Source organism: Herpailurus yagouaroundi, unplaced genomic scaffold, assembly GCF_014898765.1.
Source record: "Herpailurus yagouaroundi ecotype Mexico unplaced genomic scaffold, PumYag 141, whole genome shotgun sequence".
Taxonomy (NCBI): Eukaryota; Metazoa; Chordata; class Mammalia; order Carnivora; family Felidae; genus Herpailurus; species Herpailurus yagouaroundi.
This window is the reverse complement of record NW_024412396.1, coordinates 68013599-68032366: the sequence shown is the minus strand read 5'-3', so window position 1 is coordinate 68032366 and position 18768 is coordinate 68013599. Positions and strand designations below refer to the sequence as shown.

Sequence of the window (18768 nt, the reverse complement as noted above, 5' to 3'; positions counted from 1 at the left end):
ACCACAGGGACACGTCCAGCCCGTTTGCGATGGTCCCCAAACGGTACTACGGCTTCTTACCCAGTCTTTCCAGTTTCTCAGCCACGGAGGACGGGGCGTATGCCATTCATTTTCTTTTCTGCAGCACAGGGAGACAGTCACGCTTGGCCCGAGGGAGCCCGCAGGGGAGCCTCTCCCACTCTGGTCGGTACAGGGGTGCTGCCTGGGAAAGGGAGAACCACGCAGGGGCCTCTCCTAAGGACAGAAGAGCGAGCCCTTCCCCACGCTGCCCCATCCCCACGGCACGTCCCATCGCGTGGGGGTTCCCTTGCTTGCCAGGCCCCCCTCAGCCACTGATCTGGAAGAACCCAAGGGGACTGACCCAGACAGAGAGCAGTCATGCCCTGCAACAGAACGTGGGAGCCACGCCGAGAGCAAACCGCGGGTGTTTAAGAGACTGCTTTGTGGGGGGCTGAGAGAGCCCTGAGCCCTGAGCCGAGTCAGGAAATGTCCCTCCTGCTCTGACCCCCCCCCCCCCCAGGAATCCGCCCTGTGACCTCCGGGCGTGGTCACATCCATCAGAAGATCAGGTGTGTGTGAGCCTGCCATCTAAAATTCCGTGATTTCTCAGAGAGGAAAGCATCTTCGTGCGGGTGTCTGAAGACGCGACTACTCGGCAGATCTAAAGCTTAAAGGCGCTTCTTCTGGTTTTAAATAAGAGAAAGTCTGTCCAGGAGATACCGGCCCCCGCCCCTCCGCCCCAGGAAATCCTACCCGTCCTTGGGTTTCCTGATGCATCTGGGTCTTGAAAGGGGACACATGACTGGTGACAGAGGTGCCCTCGCCAAGTCAAGTGGGAACGTTCTATGGCGCAGGCGACCACAGCCAATATTCCAAAGGGCCGAGTGGGAAACCAAGGCCGCTCCGGGAACGCCCCGGTTCTGAGGGCAGCTCCTTCCTGGCACTGGACACACCAGGTGTGAAAAGTTGGCATAAAAACAAGACACGTGTGTGATTACTTCCCGCCCGCCAGCGATCGACCATGTCCGTATTTCAAACCTGACTGGCTGTTCCTTTGGGTCTCACGTTCCTGGAATGCAGTTTCAAGAATTCCCCAATTTGCTCCTCCAAGGTTCTGCCCCGGCCCGCCCCCGGGGGGGGCTGGAAACTCACACTCCCATGTTTTCTGGATCAGCTGGACCACAGCATAGAACGTGGGCGATCAGGGCGCTTGGGGAAATTCCTGACGCGCGGTGGCTGACCCTGGTGCCGCGCCCCTGGTCAGAACTCCCGGCTCCAGAACGTGGGCACAGCCCGAGGCCAACGGCGACGGTGCTCTGAGCAAAGCCTCGCCCTGCTGCGAGCGCCGCGCGGGGTGAGCCGGCCTGGGGCCCGCGGGCACCGCGAAGCTCAGAAGGTGAAGGCATACACCACCCCAACCACCACAATGTTCCCCAGTGTTGCTATGATGGCAATCCAGAGTAAGACCGCGTCGTTGGAGGACCGCGGAGGCTCCTCCGGCTGGCCCTGGCCGTTGGAGGCCGCATGGACGTTGGTGGAGGAGTTAAAGAGAGAGTACTCCGTGCTGAAGTCCTCGTTGGGCGAGTCCATGAAGGCGCCTCCCATCATGGGCAGCTGCGGAGAGGGAGAGAGAGAGTTAGCCGGGGCCCATGGGGTTCTCCTTGCGTTCGCTATCATTGGCAGTGCCCATTTTCACCTATAAAAGTTAGTACTGACAGCGATGCCTGGAGGCAGACACCCTCATGCCCATTTCGCAGATGGAAGCGTCAAGGCGCACAGCTGTCGGGGAGGCGGGGGGGGGGGGGGGCAGCCCACCACGCGTGCTGGCAATCAGCGGGACTCAGACCTGCCCTCCAGAAACCACGCCCCATCTAAAGGCCACGCCCCATCTAAAGGCCACGCCCCATCTAAAGGCCACGCGCCCTCCACACCAGCCTGGATTGTAAACCTTCCTCTTCTCATTGTGAAGTCATGATGCTCAGCACAGAACATTACGGAAACAGTCGAGAGGATAAAGACAAAAATGAAGAGTCCGCCTCCCCACTTTAGGACAATCCCTGTCAACGCTGCGATATTTTTCTTTTGAATCTTTTTTCTGTGTGAGTGTGTACATGTGTGTGAGAGGCAGAGAGAACGTGTTTACACGTGCAGTTTTACCCTCCTGTATAAACGGTCCATTGAAGTACCATTTTAACCGTTGTATCCTATTCTACCACAAATACAAGCCATAATTTAACCATTCCCCTATGGTTGGCGATTTAGGAATTTCTTTTTTTTCCTATTTTAAAATTTGTTTTATGTTTATTTGTTTTTGAGACCGAGAGGGACAAAGCGCGAGTGGGGGAGGGGCAGAGAGAGGGAGACACAGAATCCAAAGCAGGCTCCAGGCTCTGAGCCATCAGCACAGAGCCCGACTCGGGGCTCAAACCCACGAACCGCGAGATCATGACCTGAGCCGAAGTCAGACGCTCAACTGACTGAGCCACCCAGGCACCCCTTTCCCCCCTATTATGAATAATGCACTGAGAAACATCCCGTACGTACATCTGGGGGTACAAACGTGCTTGTTCGTGCATTTTCATTTATTGGGGGTGCCCTCCCAGCTGTGGAACTTCTGAGTCAATGTGGACGGATACTTCAGAGCTTCTGGTGCACAGGGACACATTCCCCAGAAGAGCGATTCTTCTTCCCAAAGCCTCGCACATGAGGACGCCAGCATGTGGGCACCCCAGAGATCGGAGTAAAGGCTCCAGGCTGGGGGTGGGGAGGTGCCGACCCTCCACACAGCCACGGAGAGACCCCTCCCTGCTTCAGCCCAGGAAACCGAGGTCCAGGCCTTCCAGATCACTCCAAGGGCTGATGTGCCTTAGGTTCCAGGGTTGGCTCAGGCAACTATTAGGTCCATAGTGTTTGTTTTGGATGGCACCCGAGTGAATGAACATTGGAGCCTTCCTTCAATACACATTTCATTTAATCACTCAGCTAACCTGTTGGAGGTATCCCTATATCCCCCTTTCACAGGTGGGTAAGCAGAGGTCAAGACTAAAGCGCTATTTCATGGTGGAGTCAGCCCTGAGAGCCAGTCTGGCTATGGAGCCCGGTGCTTCCTGCCCTGCACGCAGCTGCCCCGCCTCCGGGGTCTGACTCCACGTTAGGGCTTGGAGACGTAAAGGTCACTGACCCCAGGAAGACTCGGGCCACAGGGGAGCAAATCGGGGGCCATTTCCCTTGGCCACTCACCTGACAAATACATATGAGGGGTGTATTAATTAGGTGCCCCAGTTCCTGACTCTGGATACAGTGGTGAGCAAGACAGATGAGGCCCCTGCTTTCATGGGCCCACACTCCAGCCGGGGGATGATCCCGGAGGAAGATGGCAAGGCAGAACATCTGCTTGGAATAAGCCATCAGGATCCCCACAGGGAGGCCACCTTCAGGCAGCTCTGTGCTTGGCCCACCCGGATCCCAGAAGCTTCTATGGGCTCAGAGGAGCTCGGTGTTTCATCCTTAACACAGCTCTGTCCTTTATTGGGGTGGGGACCCTCCAGCCGTCAGCCTGGGGATGTAGTGACAGGAAGGGGACTGGGGATCTCAGGACAGGCCAGGGGCCGAGCCTCGGGGGCCAGTGGTTACGGGGGCGTGTTCACGGTTGCATTTACATACGTGTGCATGTGTTATGGTTTAGCAGGATGTTAAATTAACATACTGAGTTAAATTAACACATTTAGTATATGTTAATGACTATAATGATGAACGCAAATGAAATCACAGTTGACATACATTCTATGAAGAATACAAGTAAGCGTTTCAGTAAGAGAGCTGTGACCTCCCTTGCCCCCAAGCAGGTGACAGAGGGGATGGGCTGCAGCCGGCTCAGGCAGAGGCAGCCTAAGGGGGGCTGAGGGGCTGGTGAAGCAGGGCAGCCCTGGGTCCAGGGCCTTCCCATTAAATCCATTCCTGCTTTAGAGCTCAGCCACCGGTCCTCTCCACTGGAGCCCTCCTTCCCGCGTGCCCCCAAGACCCCGTCCTGTCCTCGCGGCCACCCGTCCCAAGACCCAGTGGCCTGGAAGCTCCGGGAGGCCGGACCAGATCCGCTTACTCTCATCACGGAGTCTCTGGAGCCTTGCACGGGCCTGGCACACAGTGGTGCCTAATAAATGCCTTTTCACGGACTGACGAATGACAGCCTCTCTCAACTGGGACAAACAGATGTCACTGCCAGGACAGTGGCGTGTCTGGCATCTCCCCCTTCCACCTGCCATCTGCCCGGTATGGAGGGCGGTGGGGTCCTGCTCCCCTCCCTGCGGCAGCTGGCGCCCCAGCCACCCCAGGGGGCCCACCTTCTCTAGTGTCTTCCTCTGACCGCCCACAGCGGAAGCAGGGCTGAGGTGAGGCCACGGACACTCTCTGCTGGTGGCCTCTTAGATAACGAGGCTGCGGCCAGGGCGGGAAGCTGCACTTTCTGCCTCCCGATGCTCCTCCCCTGGGCCCGCTCTACCCCACAGTTAACCCACATCCCAGTGTCCCCACTGGCCACCTGTCCGTCCCTCTCCCCCCTCCCCCAGGGCCCTGCTGGGTTTCCGGGCAGACCCCACCCCCAACCGTTCTCCCATCCTGCTGCGGCATCGGGGGAGGCCTGTGCCCCCCTCGCCTCTCTCAGGGAGCACCAGCTCAATGGGTATTTTCATCAAATCCCTGGAGAAAAGGGGGAAGGTGGTGGGAGCTCCTGTGGGAGGGGAAGAGAGAGCAGCCCCAGGCGGACCGGCCCTGCCCGCCACCGCCACCCGGCCCGGCGGCCGCTGCCGTCCGCTGGCTCTCGGCCCAGCGCCCCTCCACCCTGCACCCCTTCCTGCGCGCTGGCCCCCTGCACGCATTTACTGTGCCTGTGTCAGCTTCCCACGGCGGCCTTAACGAGTTGCCGCACGCTCAGTAGCTCAGAGGCCTGGAGGTCGGACGTCTGGGACACGGGTCTCACTGGCCTCGCTCAACGTGTCACCTGTGCTCCTGCTGCACCCAGCTCCCACGTCGGCCCGTGGCCCCTTCTTCTGTCTCCCAAGCCTGCTGCGTGGGGTCCTTCCAAACTCTCTCTGACCCTCCGGCTTCCCTCGTGTGAGGACCCCAGTGATCACACTGGGCTCCGCTGGATAAGCCAGGATCGTCTCTGATTGCAGGGCCCTTGACCTTAAACACCCCTGCAGAGTCTCTTTGCCCTGCAAGGGGACGCAACCAGAGGCTCACCAAACTGCAGCTCGGGCTCCCACTACCAGGGAACTCTTCTTGAAGGCAGGCATACGACCTATTCATCTCAAGCTCCCTCAGCCCCCTTCTTAACACAGACAAGGTGACGAGTACGACCAAATGGAATTAGTGAACTGAAGTCAGCAGAAGCGCCCCCCCCCCCCCCCCGCCCCGGCCCCGGGCTGTACATCATAAACCTGGTCCCAGAGACCCCAGCGGCGGGACAGTGCCTTCTCCACGGGGTGAGCCCCCTCCCGGCCCTGCACCTGCCGTGACACTCAGCTCAGCACGGCCGGTGTCCCATGGGTGCTGCTACCTCAGAGTGTGGGGCCAAGGGCGGGTTCCGGGGCTCGAAAGAGTCAGGGGTGAATCCTGCTTCATCACGTGTAACAGAGCTGGGGGGGGGGGGTAGTCCCTTAACCCACTTGCCTGTAAGTAACGAAGATAATTCCTTATCTTCAGTGGAGGCAGCAGGATTCTTGCAAGGAGGGAATAAAATCAAATACGATAAAACGTGGTGCACGATAGTCACTCAGTAAATCCTCATACCTCTCCTTTTATCGTTCTTGTAGAAATTCGGAACCAGGAGCATTACGCGCGTCTCTTCTCCAGCTGCGGAAGCTGAAGGGAGGGGATGGGGAGCCTGGCATCGCCAGTCGTGTGCATTTATGCGATCAATTAATCCGACTCTAATCTGCAGGTGCAGCAGGCAGCCCCCCTGCTCCCCAACTTATGTTTAGGCTGACAGGTGTTCCAGGTTTGGCCAGCAATGTCAGTTACTCCCTCTGTCTCGGGTGTTTGGTTCTTCTTCTGATGTTGTTTTCCTTTGTAAAACAGATTCTCCATTCTAAGTGCCGGGACAGACACGAAAACAAGTCTCAATGGCAAAATCTCGTGAAGAGAAAACAAACAAACAAACAAAAAAGTCAGCCTCTACTGCATCATTTGGAAGTTGGGAAGAGACATCCGGGAGGACTCATGGTCAGAGTGAGGGGTGGTGGCTGGAGTCACCCCAGAAGGAGGTGGTCGGAGAAGCATCTGGAAGGTCCCCTGGAGATACTGCCCCCACACCCCCGGGGGCAACGGGGCCCTTCTCACACCAGTGGGCAGGCATAGTCCCTGGCCCCCTGGGAATGGAACCCTTGGGTGAGGCTTCGAAATGATCATTATTAGATATTTCACCTGTTGCTATTCGACGTGGGTGTTAAGGCTCCTAAGTTCAAACCCTGCGGAAGAGAGAGGCCCACGGAGGCAGAACAGAACCTGTGCATCATGTTGCTGAGTCACAATCCCAATCAGGATGACACAGGGCAGGGCAGGGGCTGGAGGAGCAGGGGGCTCGTTTCCCCGTCAGAGGAGATGGTCACGTCCGGGTCAGAAAAAAAAATCTGTTGGCTCGTGGAGGAGGGGACACCAAGACAGGTCCATGTTCAAGGTCAGTGTTCTCAATAAAGGCTGTGCTTCTTGATTGTAACTTCCAGGAAGGCAGGGACCCTCCCTATTTCCCACAGTATCCCCCGTGCCTGGAACAGAGCAGGTGCTCAAAAAATATTTGGTGAACGAACGAATTCCAGAACCATCAGCCAAGAATTCTGAGGGCAGGCTGAGAGTCAGCCTAGAGCCAACATCTCCTGGTTGGGTGTTCCAGGCCCATTTCTCAACCTGTCCGAGGCTTTAGATTCTCACCAAAACACAGGGAAAACACCAAACACTGCCCCGTTAAAGGGGGCTGCGAACAGGTGCCATATGCTTTCTGCGGGGGGAAAGACAGGTCACAAGAGAAACTCAGATACCCTCCTTGAAATTAAAAACATGCCTACAGAATACTCTGTATTATGCATGGATCCACACATACGAAGTCAAGGTAGGAACATGAATTGCGAACATACGAGTCAGGCTCACCATGGCTGTTGCCTCAGAGAAAAGGGTTGGGGGCAAAGGAGATAGGTTTTGTCTGTCATACTGTATCACAAGAAAAGATGGGCAAACGTACTGACATATTAAATAGCTCCTTCTGGTCACTGAGCATATGGGTGTCTGTTACTTTTTGGTATTTTTATTTATTTTTTAAAGTTTATTTTATTTATTTTGAGAGAGCGAGAGAGAAAGGGAAGAGTGTGCGTGAGCAGGGGAGGGGCAGAGAGAGGGAGAGAGAGAATCCCAAGCAGGCTGTCAGCGCAGACTAGGGGCTCAGACTCACACACTGTGAGATCATGACCTGAGCTGAAACCAAGAGTCGGATGCTCAACTGACTGAGCCACTCAGGCGCCCCCCCTTTTTGGTATTTTTAAACTTCTAACGTTAAGAGCAATGCTTTGAACACTGGAGTAGGCCACAGACGAGGTGGTTATGATCACCACCGCGGACCCAGCGGCTCTCTGAGGCCAGGGTCTGAGGCTCTCTGAGCCCCCAGGGTCCCCGTCCCTCAGCGTTGGAGTCACTATGTGGCACGTGGGAGCCTGGCATGGTGTGGAGGGGTTCCAAGAGGGTGTGGCTGTAGCGGACCGTGGCCGCATAGCAGAGCTGCTCCGAGGAGGGGGTTGGCCCCCAGGTCCCCATCTGTTCCTGCTGAGAAGAGGGAGGTTAGATAAATCTCCCCCAAGCTGGGCCTCTCCAGAAGGAAGGAACAGAAAATGCTTTCAAAAGGAAATCTTCAAAGCCTGGTAACCAGAGGTGGTCCTGGCAGACGCTTCCTGAATAATGCCCGGGCTTCAGAGGAGGGGACAAGAGAGACAAAGAGCGTTTGATGCGGGAGGCTCCGTGCAGCGGGCTTGCGGGCCACATGCTGGTTCCATCCGACCCTTCTCTCTAAAAAGGCCATCCTCGGGGCCCCTGGGGCATCCCTGCCCAGACACAAGTAAGATCTGATGCTCCCGGGCTGTGGATTTCAAAGTTAAATTCATACGGGGGTAAGAGGGGGAAAAAACGTTCGTATTGTCCCCGTCCCCAGGGAGTGGTGGCACTCTGGTGCTGCTCACGGCCGGGACACCTCGGTGCTGGTCCCGCTGGGGCCCTGTTGCCCTCATCTGAGCCTCGCTTACCGGGGAGAGGCTCGGGTGAGTGTTCGCCAAGGCCAAGCCCAGAGCTCAGGAGCCCGCACCAGACACGGAGAAAGCCAGGGTCGGGTGTCAATGGTCCTCACGTGACAGCCGTGTGTCGAGGGCTGGCAGACAGGCCCTTAGACAAGCCCTCACCCAGTTCAATCTGAATTTCAGACGAACAGCAACAAAACCAGTTTCCAGCATGAAAAACATCGCATGGGACATACAGCAAAATATCGTACTGAAGAATTAATCGGACGTTCAGGTTTAACTGGGCCTCTTGCATTTTTATTTGCTAAATCTGGGCAACTCTGTGTGTGGCCACGTGGACAGCTGCCATTTCTGAGTTTGTGTAAGGAGCCACGCCCTCAGTTTCGTCTCCCCAGAGCCCGCCATCTGCAGCCCGGGCTCTCTGGGTGACCTAGTTCACTGGAAAATTCCAGGGATGCCTCTGGCCAGCCTGCAGACGTTGTAAAGGTAATTTCTCTCACTACTAACTTCAGGAATGTCTCTGTGGTCCAGGTCCCACGGCTGGGTACGCTGGGGGTGCCATCCATCCATTCGCTGCCCATCCGACAAACACCAAAGGCCTACTCTGAGCCTGCAGGTGTTAGACAGCCACTAGGGACGCCTGTGACCTCTGGCCTTGGAGCGCTTCCCTGAAAGGAATACAGACAGGGGCGCCTGGGTGGCCCAGTGGGTTGAGGTCATGATCTCATGGTCCGGGAGTTCAAGCCCCGCGTCGGGCTCTGTGCCGGAAATGCAGAGCTGTGTGACACACAGGGCAATAAAGTTGACAGAAACAGTGACCCTCACGTGCAGGGTTAGGAAAGAAGGCCTCCGGGAGCCAACGAGAACCCAGGGGAAGAGGGTGGGGAAGGGATCCCCTAATTCTGTGTAGGAACCTGTACACATTCTGGGCTCGCTCCGTGTTGTGCACGCACGTGAGGGACCCACAGAAGTGTAAAGAAGGCTTTGACAATGGAACTGAGATGGAACGCTCTGTCCAAGTCCAGATGCGCCCCTGAGAGGCGGCTCTGCAGTCCCGAGCCCAGCAGCATCGGCAGCGGCTTTCCGGTCAGGCCGATGCTGGGACCACCGCCTGCGGAAGGCGGGGCAAGAACCTTCTGAAAAAAGAAACCTCCACGTGGTCTTACGGACTGACACATTCTACCAAATGTGTAAGGAAGAATCATACCAATCCTACATAACCGCTTCCAAAAAACAGAAGAGGGAAAGGCCCTTTCCAACTCTTTTTATGGAACACTTCCCAAATCTGGTTAATGATGCCGGCCCCACCCTGCTACCAACATCAAAGATATGACAAGAAAAGAAAATTGAAGGGCAATATCCCAATGGAGCATAGACAAAAAGTAGACAACAGGCATTAGCAACCCGATTCCAGGAACACATAAAAAGCGGATGTGTTTTTTGTTGTCTGGGTCGACATTTCGAAAATCGGTTAATGTAATTCATTACCCTGACGGAAGTAAAAACAAAACAAAACAACACATAATCATACCAATAGCTGCAGAAAAGTCGTCTGACAAAATGAAACACCCATTCATGGTAAAAATTCTTAGCGAACTAGAAATAGAAAGGAACTCTCTAAATCTGACAAAGACCATCTACAAAAGCAAAAAACCAACGCCACCACCAGCAACAACAAAAAACAACTAGAGCTAACATCATACTTAAAATATTTAAAAAAATCGGTGCATCTGGGTGGCTCAGTGGGTTATGCATCTGACGTCGGTTGAGAGCATGATCTTGAGATTTGTGGGTTCAAGCCCCGCACCGGGCTCTGTGCTGACAGCTCGGAGCCTGGAGCCTGCTTCGGATTCTGTGTCTCCCTCTGTCTCTGCCCCTCCCCTGCTCATGCTCTATCTCTGTCTGTCTCAAAAATAAATAAACATTAGGGGCGCCTGGGTGGCTCAGTCGGTTGAGCGGCCAACTTTGGCTCAGGTCATGATCTCGCAGTCCGTGAGTTCAAGCCTTGGGTCGGGCTCAGAGCCTGGAGCCTGCTTCAGATTCTGTGTCTCCCTCTCTCTGGCCCTGCCCCCGTTCATGCTATGTTTCTCTCTGTCTCAAAAACAAATAAACATTAAAAAAAAATAAACATTAAAAAATTTAAGTATTAAAAAAATCAATTGTATGTCTATAGTCAAGCAACAAACAATTAGAGTTTTTTTAAAAAGTTCCATTTAAAGAGCACCAAAAAATTAAAGCACTACATATAAATCTAACAAAACATGAACATGATCTGAATGCTAAAACAGCAAAATAACTGATGAAATAAATCAAAGCATAGCTAAATAAACAGAGAGAATAGTATGGTCATGAACTGGAAGATTCAATATTGTTAAGATGTGAATTCTCCTCCAACTGATATAGAGATACAATGCAATACCCATCAGAATTCTAGCAGGCGTGTTTGTAGATACAGACAAGCTGATGCCGACATATGTATTCCAAGGCAAAGGACCAAATATAGCCAAAAAAGAACAGAGTTGATGAATTCACAGTAGTACTTTATTTCAAGACTTACTATAAAAGCTACAGTTCTCAAGAAAGAGTAGCACTGGCAAAAAAAAAAAAACAAAAACAAAAAACAAAAAAAAAAAACAGATACATAGATCAAGAAAATAGAACACAGGGTCCAGAGATAGATTCACATAAATATGATTCATTCAGTTTTTAAAAAATCACAGAGAAATTCAATGAAGAAAGGGTAGTCTTTTCAACAAATGATACTAGAACACTTAGATACCAATAGGCAAAAAATAAAAATATAAAATGTCCCTGGAACATGATCTCTTATATAAAAATTAGCCGGCGCGCCTGGGTGGCTCAGTTGGTTAAGCGTCTGACGTCGGCTCCGGTCATGATCTCACGGTTTGTGGGTTCGAGCCCCACGTCGGGCTCTGAGCTGAGAGCTCAGAGCTTGGAGCCTGCTTGGGATTCTGTGTCTCCCTCTCTCTCTCCCCCTTCCCTGCCCATGTGCTGTCTCTTTCTGTCTCTCAAAAATAAATAAATGTTTAAAAATTTTTAATGAAAAAAATTACCAAAAATCCCCATCCTCATACCTTATATAAAAATCACCTCAAAGTGGGTCATAGACTTAAATGTACACATGAAATATAACAGTCTGAGCCTTGCAGTCCTCTCCGTGCCCCGGGTGACACCAGAGGTCCCGATGCACAGGCTGGAGCTGAGACCCACGTGCAGAGCCAGGCCGGTGAGGCCGGGCCCCAACCGAGGTTGGCCTCTGAAGCCCGAGCTCTTGTCACAGCCCCCGGATCTTCCTGCGCGTGTGGCAAAGGCAGATAGGGAAACTGAGGTGCCTGGCCCACTGCAGAAGTCACTGTGACATCTCCACAGGCTGGCTGAGGGCTTAGGACCCGAGGACGTACTAAGTACCGTGACCGTTCTGTCTCCTTGTGGCCACTCACACCCTTCCCTCACCCAGAACCTGGTCCTAGACCTACACTTACCAAAACTCTCCCCGACTTTCCAGGGCCAGCTACTATTCCTGGAGCCTTCCCTCGAGGTTTCAACTTCTTCTGGTTCTCAGAGCATTTTACCTGTGCCTCTCCTACCATCTCCCCAATGCCAGAGCACCACACACAGCATCCATAAGATACGGTACACACACACACACACACACACACACACACACACTGCATGCTGCCTTGGGTTCCTAAGTGCCTTGGAGAGTTTCTTTCTCGGCACCCCATGCAGCGTCCAGGCTTTTCATACAGAGTTCCTTCATACATTTTAGCAGGAAGGAAGAAAGAAAGGAAGGATGGAAGGAAAGGGGGGAAGGGAGAGAGGAAGGTAAGGAGGAAGGAAGGGAGGGAGGGAGGAAGAGAGGGAGGGAATGTAGGGAGGGAGGGAGGGAGGGAGGAAGGAAGGAAGGAAATTCTGATCCAAGGGCTGATAACATGGGTAAGAAGAACATTTCTGATCCAGGAAAAGGACAGTCATGTGAAAGTCTTCAGAGTGGGGGCCACTGCCCATCCCTTGCCCCCTGGGGCTGGTCTCCCACTGGATGTCTGGGGCTCTCACTCCCACAGATGGAGTGGTGCCGTCCGCCAGGGCTGGGGCAACAGGCACCCCCCAGGCCCCATCAGGCGACAGGACTTGGGCCAGCTGGCCAAAGGCCAGGGGTCCCCAGTGGGCAATGCGGGGAGAGTTAACGACTCATGCAGAGTGATTCAGCAGGACACTGGGGTTTATGCCGCCGGGTCCAGGGGAAGGTTCAAGGGGGCAGGGGCTTGTCCCTTTATGATGCAGGCATGAAGGCCACGTGGCCACTGGGTGGGGAAGAAGCAAACCACCTCGCAAAACAGAGCGCGCACACCCAACAGATGTGCAAATGCGTGTTCACCACGACACTCGTACACACGTCTGTAGAGCGTAATTTGGAATAGCCTCAATTTGGAAACAGCCCAGCTGCCCATCGACACTAGAATAGATATGTAAATCGCCGCGTATTCACACAGTGGAATTCTACACTAGGAGAATCGTGAGCCACAATTATGCGCCACGGCATGGAGAAACCTCACAAACGCAAAGATGACCCAAAAAGCTCACGCAAACAAGCGCCTATCAGGGGATTGCCTTCACTTCAGTGGTCCTCAAACTGGGAGTAATTCTGCACCCCCCCCCCCCGCCCCCCGCCCCAGGGACTTTCGGCGATGCCCGGAGACATTTTTGATGGTCTCAACTGAGGGGAAGGACATGCTATCAGCAGCTAGGGGGCGGAGGCCGGGGATCCTGCCACACGTCCTATAGCACACAGGACAGCCAGTGACAACACAGAATCCTCCGGTCCCAATCCCAAGAGTGTGAGACTGAGAAATCCTGAGTTTTATAAAGGTCAAAACCGGGCAAAACTAGTATCTCGTGTCAGATTCAGCCTAGTTGCTGTGGGAGGGGTGAAGCCTGGGAAAGGAGCACGCGGAGTTCTGGGGTGGGGGCTGGCTATATTCTGATCGGAGACAGAAACACATCAAGCTGGACGCTGTCCCGTGCGTCTGTCCTACTGCCAAAGCTGTCCTTTAAGAAGACAGAGGAACAGCCAGGCTTGCACAGGAGTCCTGACTTTGATTCAGATGACTCCTGAGATGGGCTTTCTGCTCGGACTGTCCATACCTCTCGGGACATTGCTTCCCCGTCTCTGCGCATCAAGCAAGGCTCAGAGCGAGCTCGAGCGTCTGCGGACGAAGCGTCCCGACGTGGCCATCGTTAACCCACACTTGTCCTAGTTGGCTGCCGAGACCCCGCGGGCCCCAAGAATGGAGATGTAAAGGTGGGGCGTCCTGAGGGCAGAGGCCACAGCACGTCATCAGTTTGGATCCTCGGGTCGGCCAGTGGCACAGCTTCGTGGCCTTCATGAATGCCTTCAGCGAAAATGGACGCAGAACCTGCCTCCAGAAAGAGGTAAGGACTTTGGGCCCAGGGTCCGTGTCTCTGCTGGCGAAGGACAGGATCGGGAAGGAGCGTGTGAGCATGCGAACTTGTAAATACGTGGGTGTGAGAGGCAGGGGCAGAGGGAGCATACGTAGGAGAGAATTCGCGAGCACAGGTGAATGAAACTCTGCCATCCACACACGAGGTCGAACTCGGAACCTGGTCTGCTGGTGACACGCCTCAAGTGTCTCCTCCTCTCCGAGACCTTGCATTTCTGCAAATAGGGTCTGTGTTTTATCTGCCAAAGGCTTTCCCACAGAGCGAGATAGGAGAGGCTCAGACAGTGCAGAGAGCAGAGTGAGGATGTGACAGGTGACTGGCTCGAGGGAGAAGGTGGGCAGCATCCATTACCAGCGACCCAGGGAAAGGGCAGCGTCATGGGACACTGATGGGGAAATCAGTTATTTTAAGAGTAAGTGACCAGGTGAAGACGGGAGGGTTCTGGGCCCCTCGAGTTAATCACCGAAGGCAATGGACCATCCTCTAAGGACAACCAGAGTGCCCTCTGCAGTGGGGGGAACCCATCTCTCATCAAAGAGCTATGCCCCCTGGGCTCCTGGCCCAGCTCCGGCTACCGGTGGCCTTTCGGCCAATCCTCCTGGCTCAGTACAGAAGGCAACTCCCATTCTGAGAGCAGGGCTCTTGGGCGTGGAGTCTTAAGTGGAAGCAGGATGCCATCTTGCTGCGAGTTTCGTCCCTGGGACCTGGGAATGTGCTGGAAGAAATGGTAATGAGCACAGGTTTGAAGACTTCTCCTTGACGAGAGGTTTGTGCTAAGGACCCCATATAAACTTCCAGGTTGTAAAAACAAAGGTCAGCGTGCCACAGCCTGGGAAGAAGGACCCCCGAATAAAGGGAGCCATTCCCTCTAAAATGGTAACAATTATGTCCTCTAAAAAGTAAGAGAGGCAGCATTTCATGGCATCTAGCTCAATCCTCCGTGCCCTTCGCCTCCGTCTCATGCCTAATTCATGAAGGCCGTGGTCATTCAGTCTCTGAGCCCTGGCCTCTGAGGACAGTGGAGGAGGCTGAAACCTTCAAAAGCCACCCCACCTGCCCGGGCTAGTTGCCCTGGCCCCATGTTGGCCATCACGTGTCCCTCTCATGTCACCTTGCTTCTATTTTTTTAAGTTTATTTATTTATTTTTGAGAAAGAGAGAGAGTGAGCGGGGGAGGAGCAGAGACAGAAGAGAGAGGATCCCAAGCAGACTTTGTGCTGTCAGCACAGAGCCCGATGCAGAGCTCGAACCCACAAACCGTGAGGTCATGACCTGAGCTGAAATCAAGAGTTGGACGCTTAACCAACTGAGCCAACCAGCTGCCCATGTCACCTGGCTTCCTGCCCATCTCATACCTGCCCCGGTTAGAGAGAATGCCTCTCAAGGAGGTGGTATTTCCCCATCTTACAGATGATAAAACCGAGGCTTCAATGGATGAAACCTTCCCAAAGTTCCAAAGCCTGAATTCAAACTGCCTGACTCTTATGGGGTTCGTAGCAATATTCCAGAATAATTATTATGGAAATCAACAGTCTGGGTATTATAGGGTTCCTGGCAACATTCCAGGGTGATCATTATAGAAATGAACAGTCTGTGTATTATGGGGTTCGTAGCAATGTTCCAGGATGATTGTTACGGAAATCAACAGTCTGAGTATTAGGGGATTCGTAGGAATATTACAGGATGATTCTTATAGAAATGAACGGGCCTACCATGTCCCAGTGCTCAGCGCCTGGAACATATAAGGTTTAAAGGTGATGAGGTGCCAGGGGACAGAAACCTTCTACAGAAGCCTGATGTTGAGGCATCGCTGAGGAACGTGCCTGGGTCCTGCCCCCCGCCCCCCACCAGCTGGTGCTCCCGACAATATCCACACGCTCGTTCTCCTGGAAGCAGAAACGAAGACTCAAACACAGCCCGCTCTGGTCTCATTCGGAAGCGGGAAATCCTTTTCTCCTCCCCATGGGGGCATCAGCAAGCGGCTTTGCCTCCTTCTACAGACCCTCCCTGCTCCTCCTGGACAGGATATGCCAGGTGCTTACATGCTGGAGAGTTTGTTTGCTTTTTTTAAAATTTTTTAAATGCTTATTTATTATTGAGAGACAGAGAGAGACAGAGCATGACATGGGAGGGACAGAGAAAGGAGACACAGAATCCGAAGCAGGCTCCAGGCTCCGAGCTGTCAGCACAGAGCCTTACGCGGGACTCAAACTCACAAACCACGAGATCGTGACCTGGGCCGAAGTCGGACGCTTAACCGACTGAGCCACCCAGGCGCCCCTGTAGAGTTCTTAACGAAAACCAAAGTGTATGACATAATAATAAAAGCGAATATTTATGGAACGCCTGCCCCACACCAGATATGTGCTGGGCCCTTTATGGGCATGATCACATTTTATCATGAACAGTCTCATGAGGTGGGTACCATCACCACACCTATTGACAGGGCAGGAAACTGAGGCACACAGTGAAAGGAGGGTGGTGAGGCATCACCGCACAATCCTCTCTATAACCCCAGTGAGTGGACACCCCCATGTGCCAGCATGGCCCGGACAGGGAGAGACACCTCTTCTCTCGTTGGGCATCTAAGCTGGCCAGGAAGGCAGAGGACACATCAGTGACGTTTGCAAAAGTGACAGGGCACAATGACATCAGGCCGGGGCTGAACACACGCCGAGAGCTCTCAAAGCAACGTGTGTTTATTTCGGTGCCTCCTTCAGTAGCACTGAGCCACGGCGACACCAATCTCATTTAGCACCCCGGGACGGCAATGGGTCGGACCCCGTCCCTCCACCGCACAGACCACACTGCCCCCTGCCTCCTCCTGGACCGGATATGCCAGGTGTTTTCATGTGGCCACCTCGCATCTCAGGCCATTGCCTGTACCCTCCACTGCCTGTGGGTCCTCCCTCTGTGCTCGTGTCCTGTCCCGAGCCTGTCCTGAGCCGGCCAGCAGGAATGAGTGGTAATCCACCCGCGGAAGGGCTTCACGGGGTCGCCTCAACCTCACACCAGCCTAGCAGGAGGTGGGTGACTAGAGGCTCAGGGAGGTGCGGTCGTTTCTCTGAGCTTGCACAGCTCTAAGTAACTGACAACTCCACATCAGCTGACTCCTAACCCTTGTCGCTGCAGGCTACGTCATGGCTTTCTCCACCGGGATGGCGTGTTAATTTGTTCCTACAACTGATAAAACATTTCTTACGTTGCTTTGTGTTGTATTTATTGCACCGCACCATACTTATTGTATACTTGTATTATATTATGTTATATTATGGCACATTGGGTGATATAATGTTATATTATGTTACAGTCAGCTGCCTACTGGTCTGTTAGGTTACATTACATTAAGTGACATCATGCTATGTTGCATTGTGTTAAAAATAGTTGCAGTGACATCATGTTATTTTATGTTGCATTAGGTGATGTTACGTTACATCACACTTAGCTGTGTACCAACATCATATGAGAGTACGTTGTGTTATATTAAGTTACATTATGTTACAGTGTGCTGAGTCCTTATCTTTCTTAGGGATTGTGATCTTCTTGAGGACAAGAACTGAGTCTGATGTCTCTCTGAGTTCCCAGTGCCTAGCACATCAACTCGCATAGAGTATTTTATTAAAAAAATTTTTTTTTAATCTTTATTTTTGAGAGAGAAGGAGTGCGAGCAGGGGAGGGGACAGAGAGAGAGGGAGACACAGAATCTGAAGCAGGTTCCAGGCTCTGAGCTGTCAGCACGGAGCCTGACGAGGGGCTTGAACTCATGGAACGCAAGTTCATGACCCGAGCTGAAGTCAGGCGCTTAACCCACTGAGCCACCCAGGCGCCCCTGGAGTGTTTTATTTTAAAAAGTGTGCTCCATTAGTGGCTGTGCATTGTGCCGTTTGATACGATATCTACGTGGCAGCTGATGTGGTTCTACTTGGGACTGAACATGTCTAGATCCAGGAAAACCCTAGGACCCAGGAAAACAAGGATATTTTTGGAAAGCCTCGGAGCATCACAGAATTACAAGGAAAAAGCAAATTCACCCTTTTGAAGCCGTTGCCATAGAAACTCAGCACCACGCAGCAAGGGAAAACGCTGGCTTGTCAGAGCACACATCATCTTTGATGACCCATAATGGAAGGAACACCTGCCTTGGGGGACAGAAATGTCAGAGACAGGTGGTCTAGGACTCCCAGGACCTTGCCCTTCACAGTGTGTCCATGGTCATCAGTGCGAATCAGGGGCCCCCTGCTTGTTCTGAGAACCTCGAGGGGAACCAGGCAAAACCCAGTGGGGATGTTGCCATCCTCCCTGCTGCACCTGATGGCCTCCTCTCCAAGGTCATGGCTCCCTGGGGTGGAGGGGTCACCACACGTCTGTTGGTTCAGCTAGGAGAAACTCCTGTCACCGTCACTGGGTAGAAGCAGTTCAGCAAACGCAAAACAATGGGGATTTTCTTAAGTCTTCCCTTAGGGAACAGCTGGCAGAAGCAGTCACACGTCAGTACCTATTCTGCCCCCAACTTACTACGTCGTCAGAATGATTCAACAGGAACAGCAGGCCCAGTCCCCTGTGTGGGCCCACATCCTCCCGATCATACTAAATTCCCTTTCGCCCAGTGGAATGGAGTTTCAGGGCCTTGGGGTGAAGGGTGGGAAATTCGTCCAATTGTCCATTCATTCCCTGGCTGAACAAATGTGGGTTACATGCCAGGGAGACCGGCTGGAAGCCTGAGCGGCGGAGCGAAAAGCCATGTGATCTCTACTTTGGAGGAAGAGAGCGAAAGAGAGGAAAAGAGATCAGGAGGAGAGGGAGAAGAGGAGAGGGGAGGGTGGTGGAGAGGGGAACACACACATGAAATTAATGGGAGCACAGTATCGCTCCGGGTCAGGGAGTGAGTACATCCTGGGGAGAAGGGAGGGGGCGATGACATACCCAGCATGTTGACTCCCTCAGCGGACCCTTTGGGATCTTGATTCCTTCTTTCTTTCTTTCTTTCTTTCTTTCTTTCTTTCTTTCTTTCTTTC

At 53.3% G+C, this 18768-nt stretch overlaps 1 protein-coding gene across 1 annotated transcript in view; it reads right to left on the bottom strand.

Annotated features, from left to right (window-relative positions):
• Positions 1–430: 430 nt before the first annotated feature.
• The window catches only part of CUNH14orf132 (chromosome unknown C14orf132 homolog), a 51206-nt gene continuing 32868 nt past the window's right edge, over positions 431–18768 (bottom strand). Inside the window, exon 2 of the mRNA XM_040478170.1 lies at positions 431–1614. Coding sequence (XP_040334104.1) covers positions 1390–1614 — 225 coding nt within the window. The 3' untranslated portion in view covers positions 431–1389. The remainder of the gene's footprint in view (positions 1615–18768) is intronic.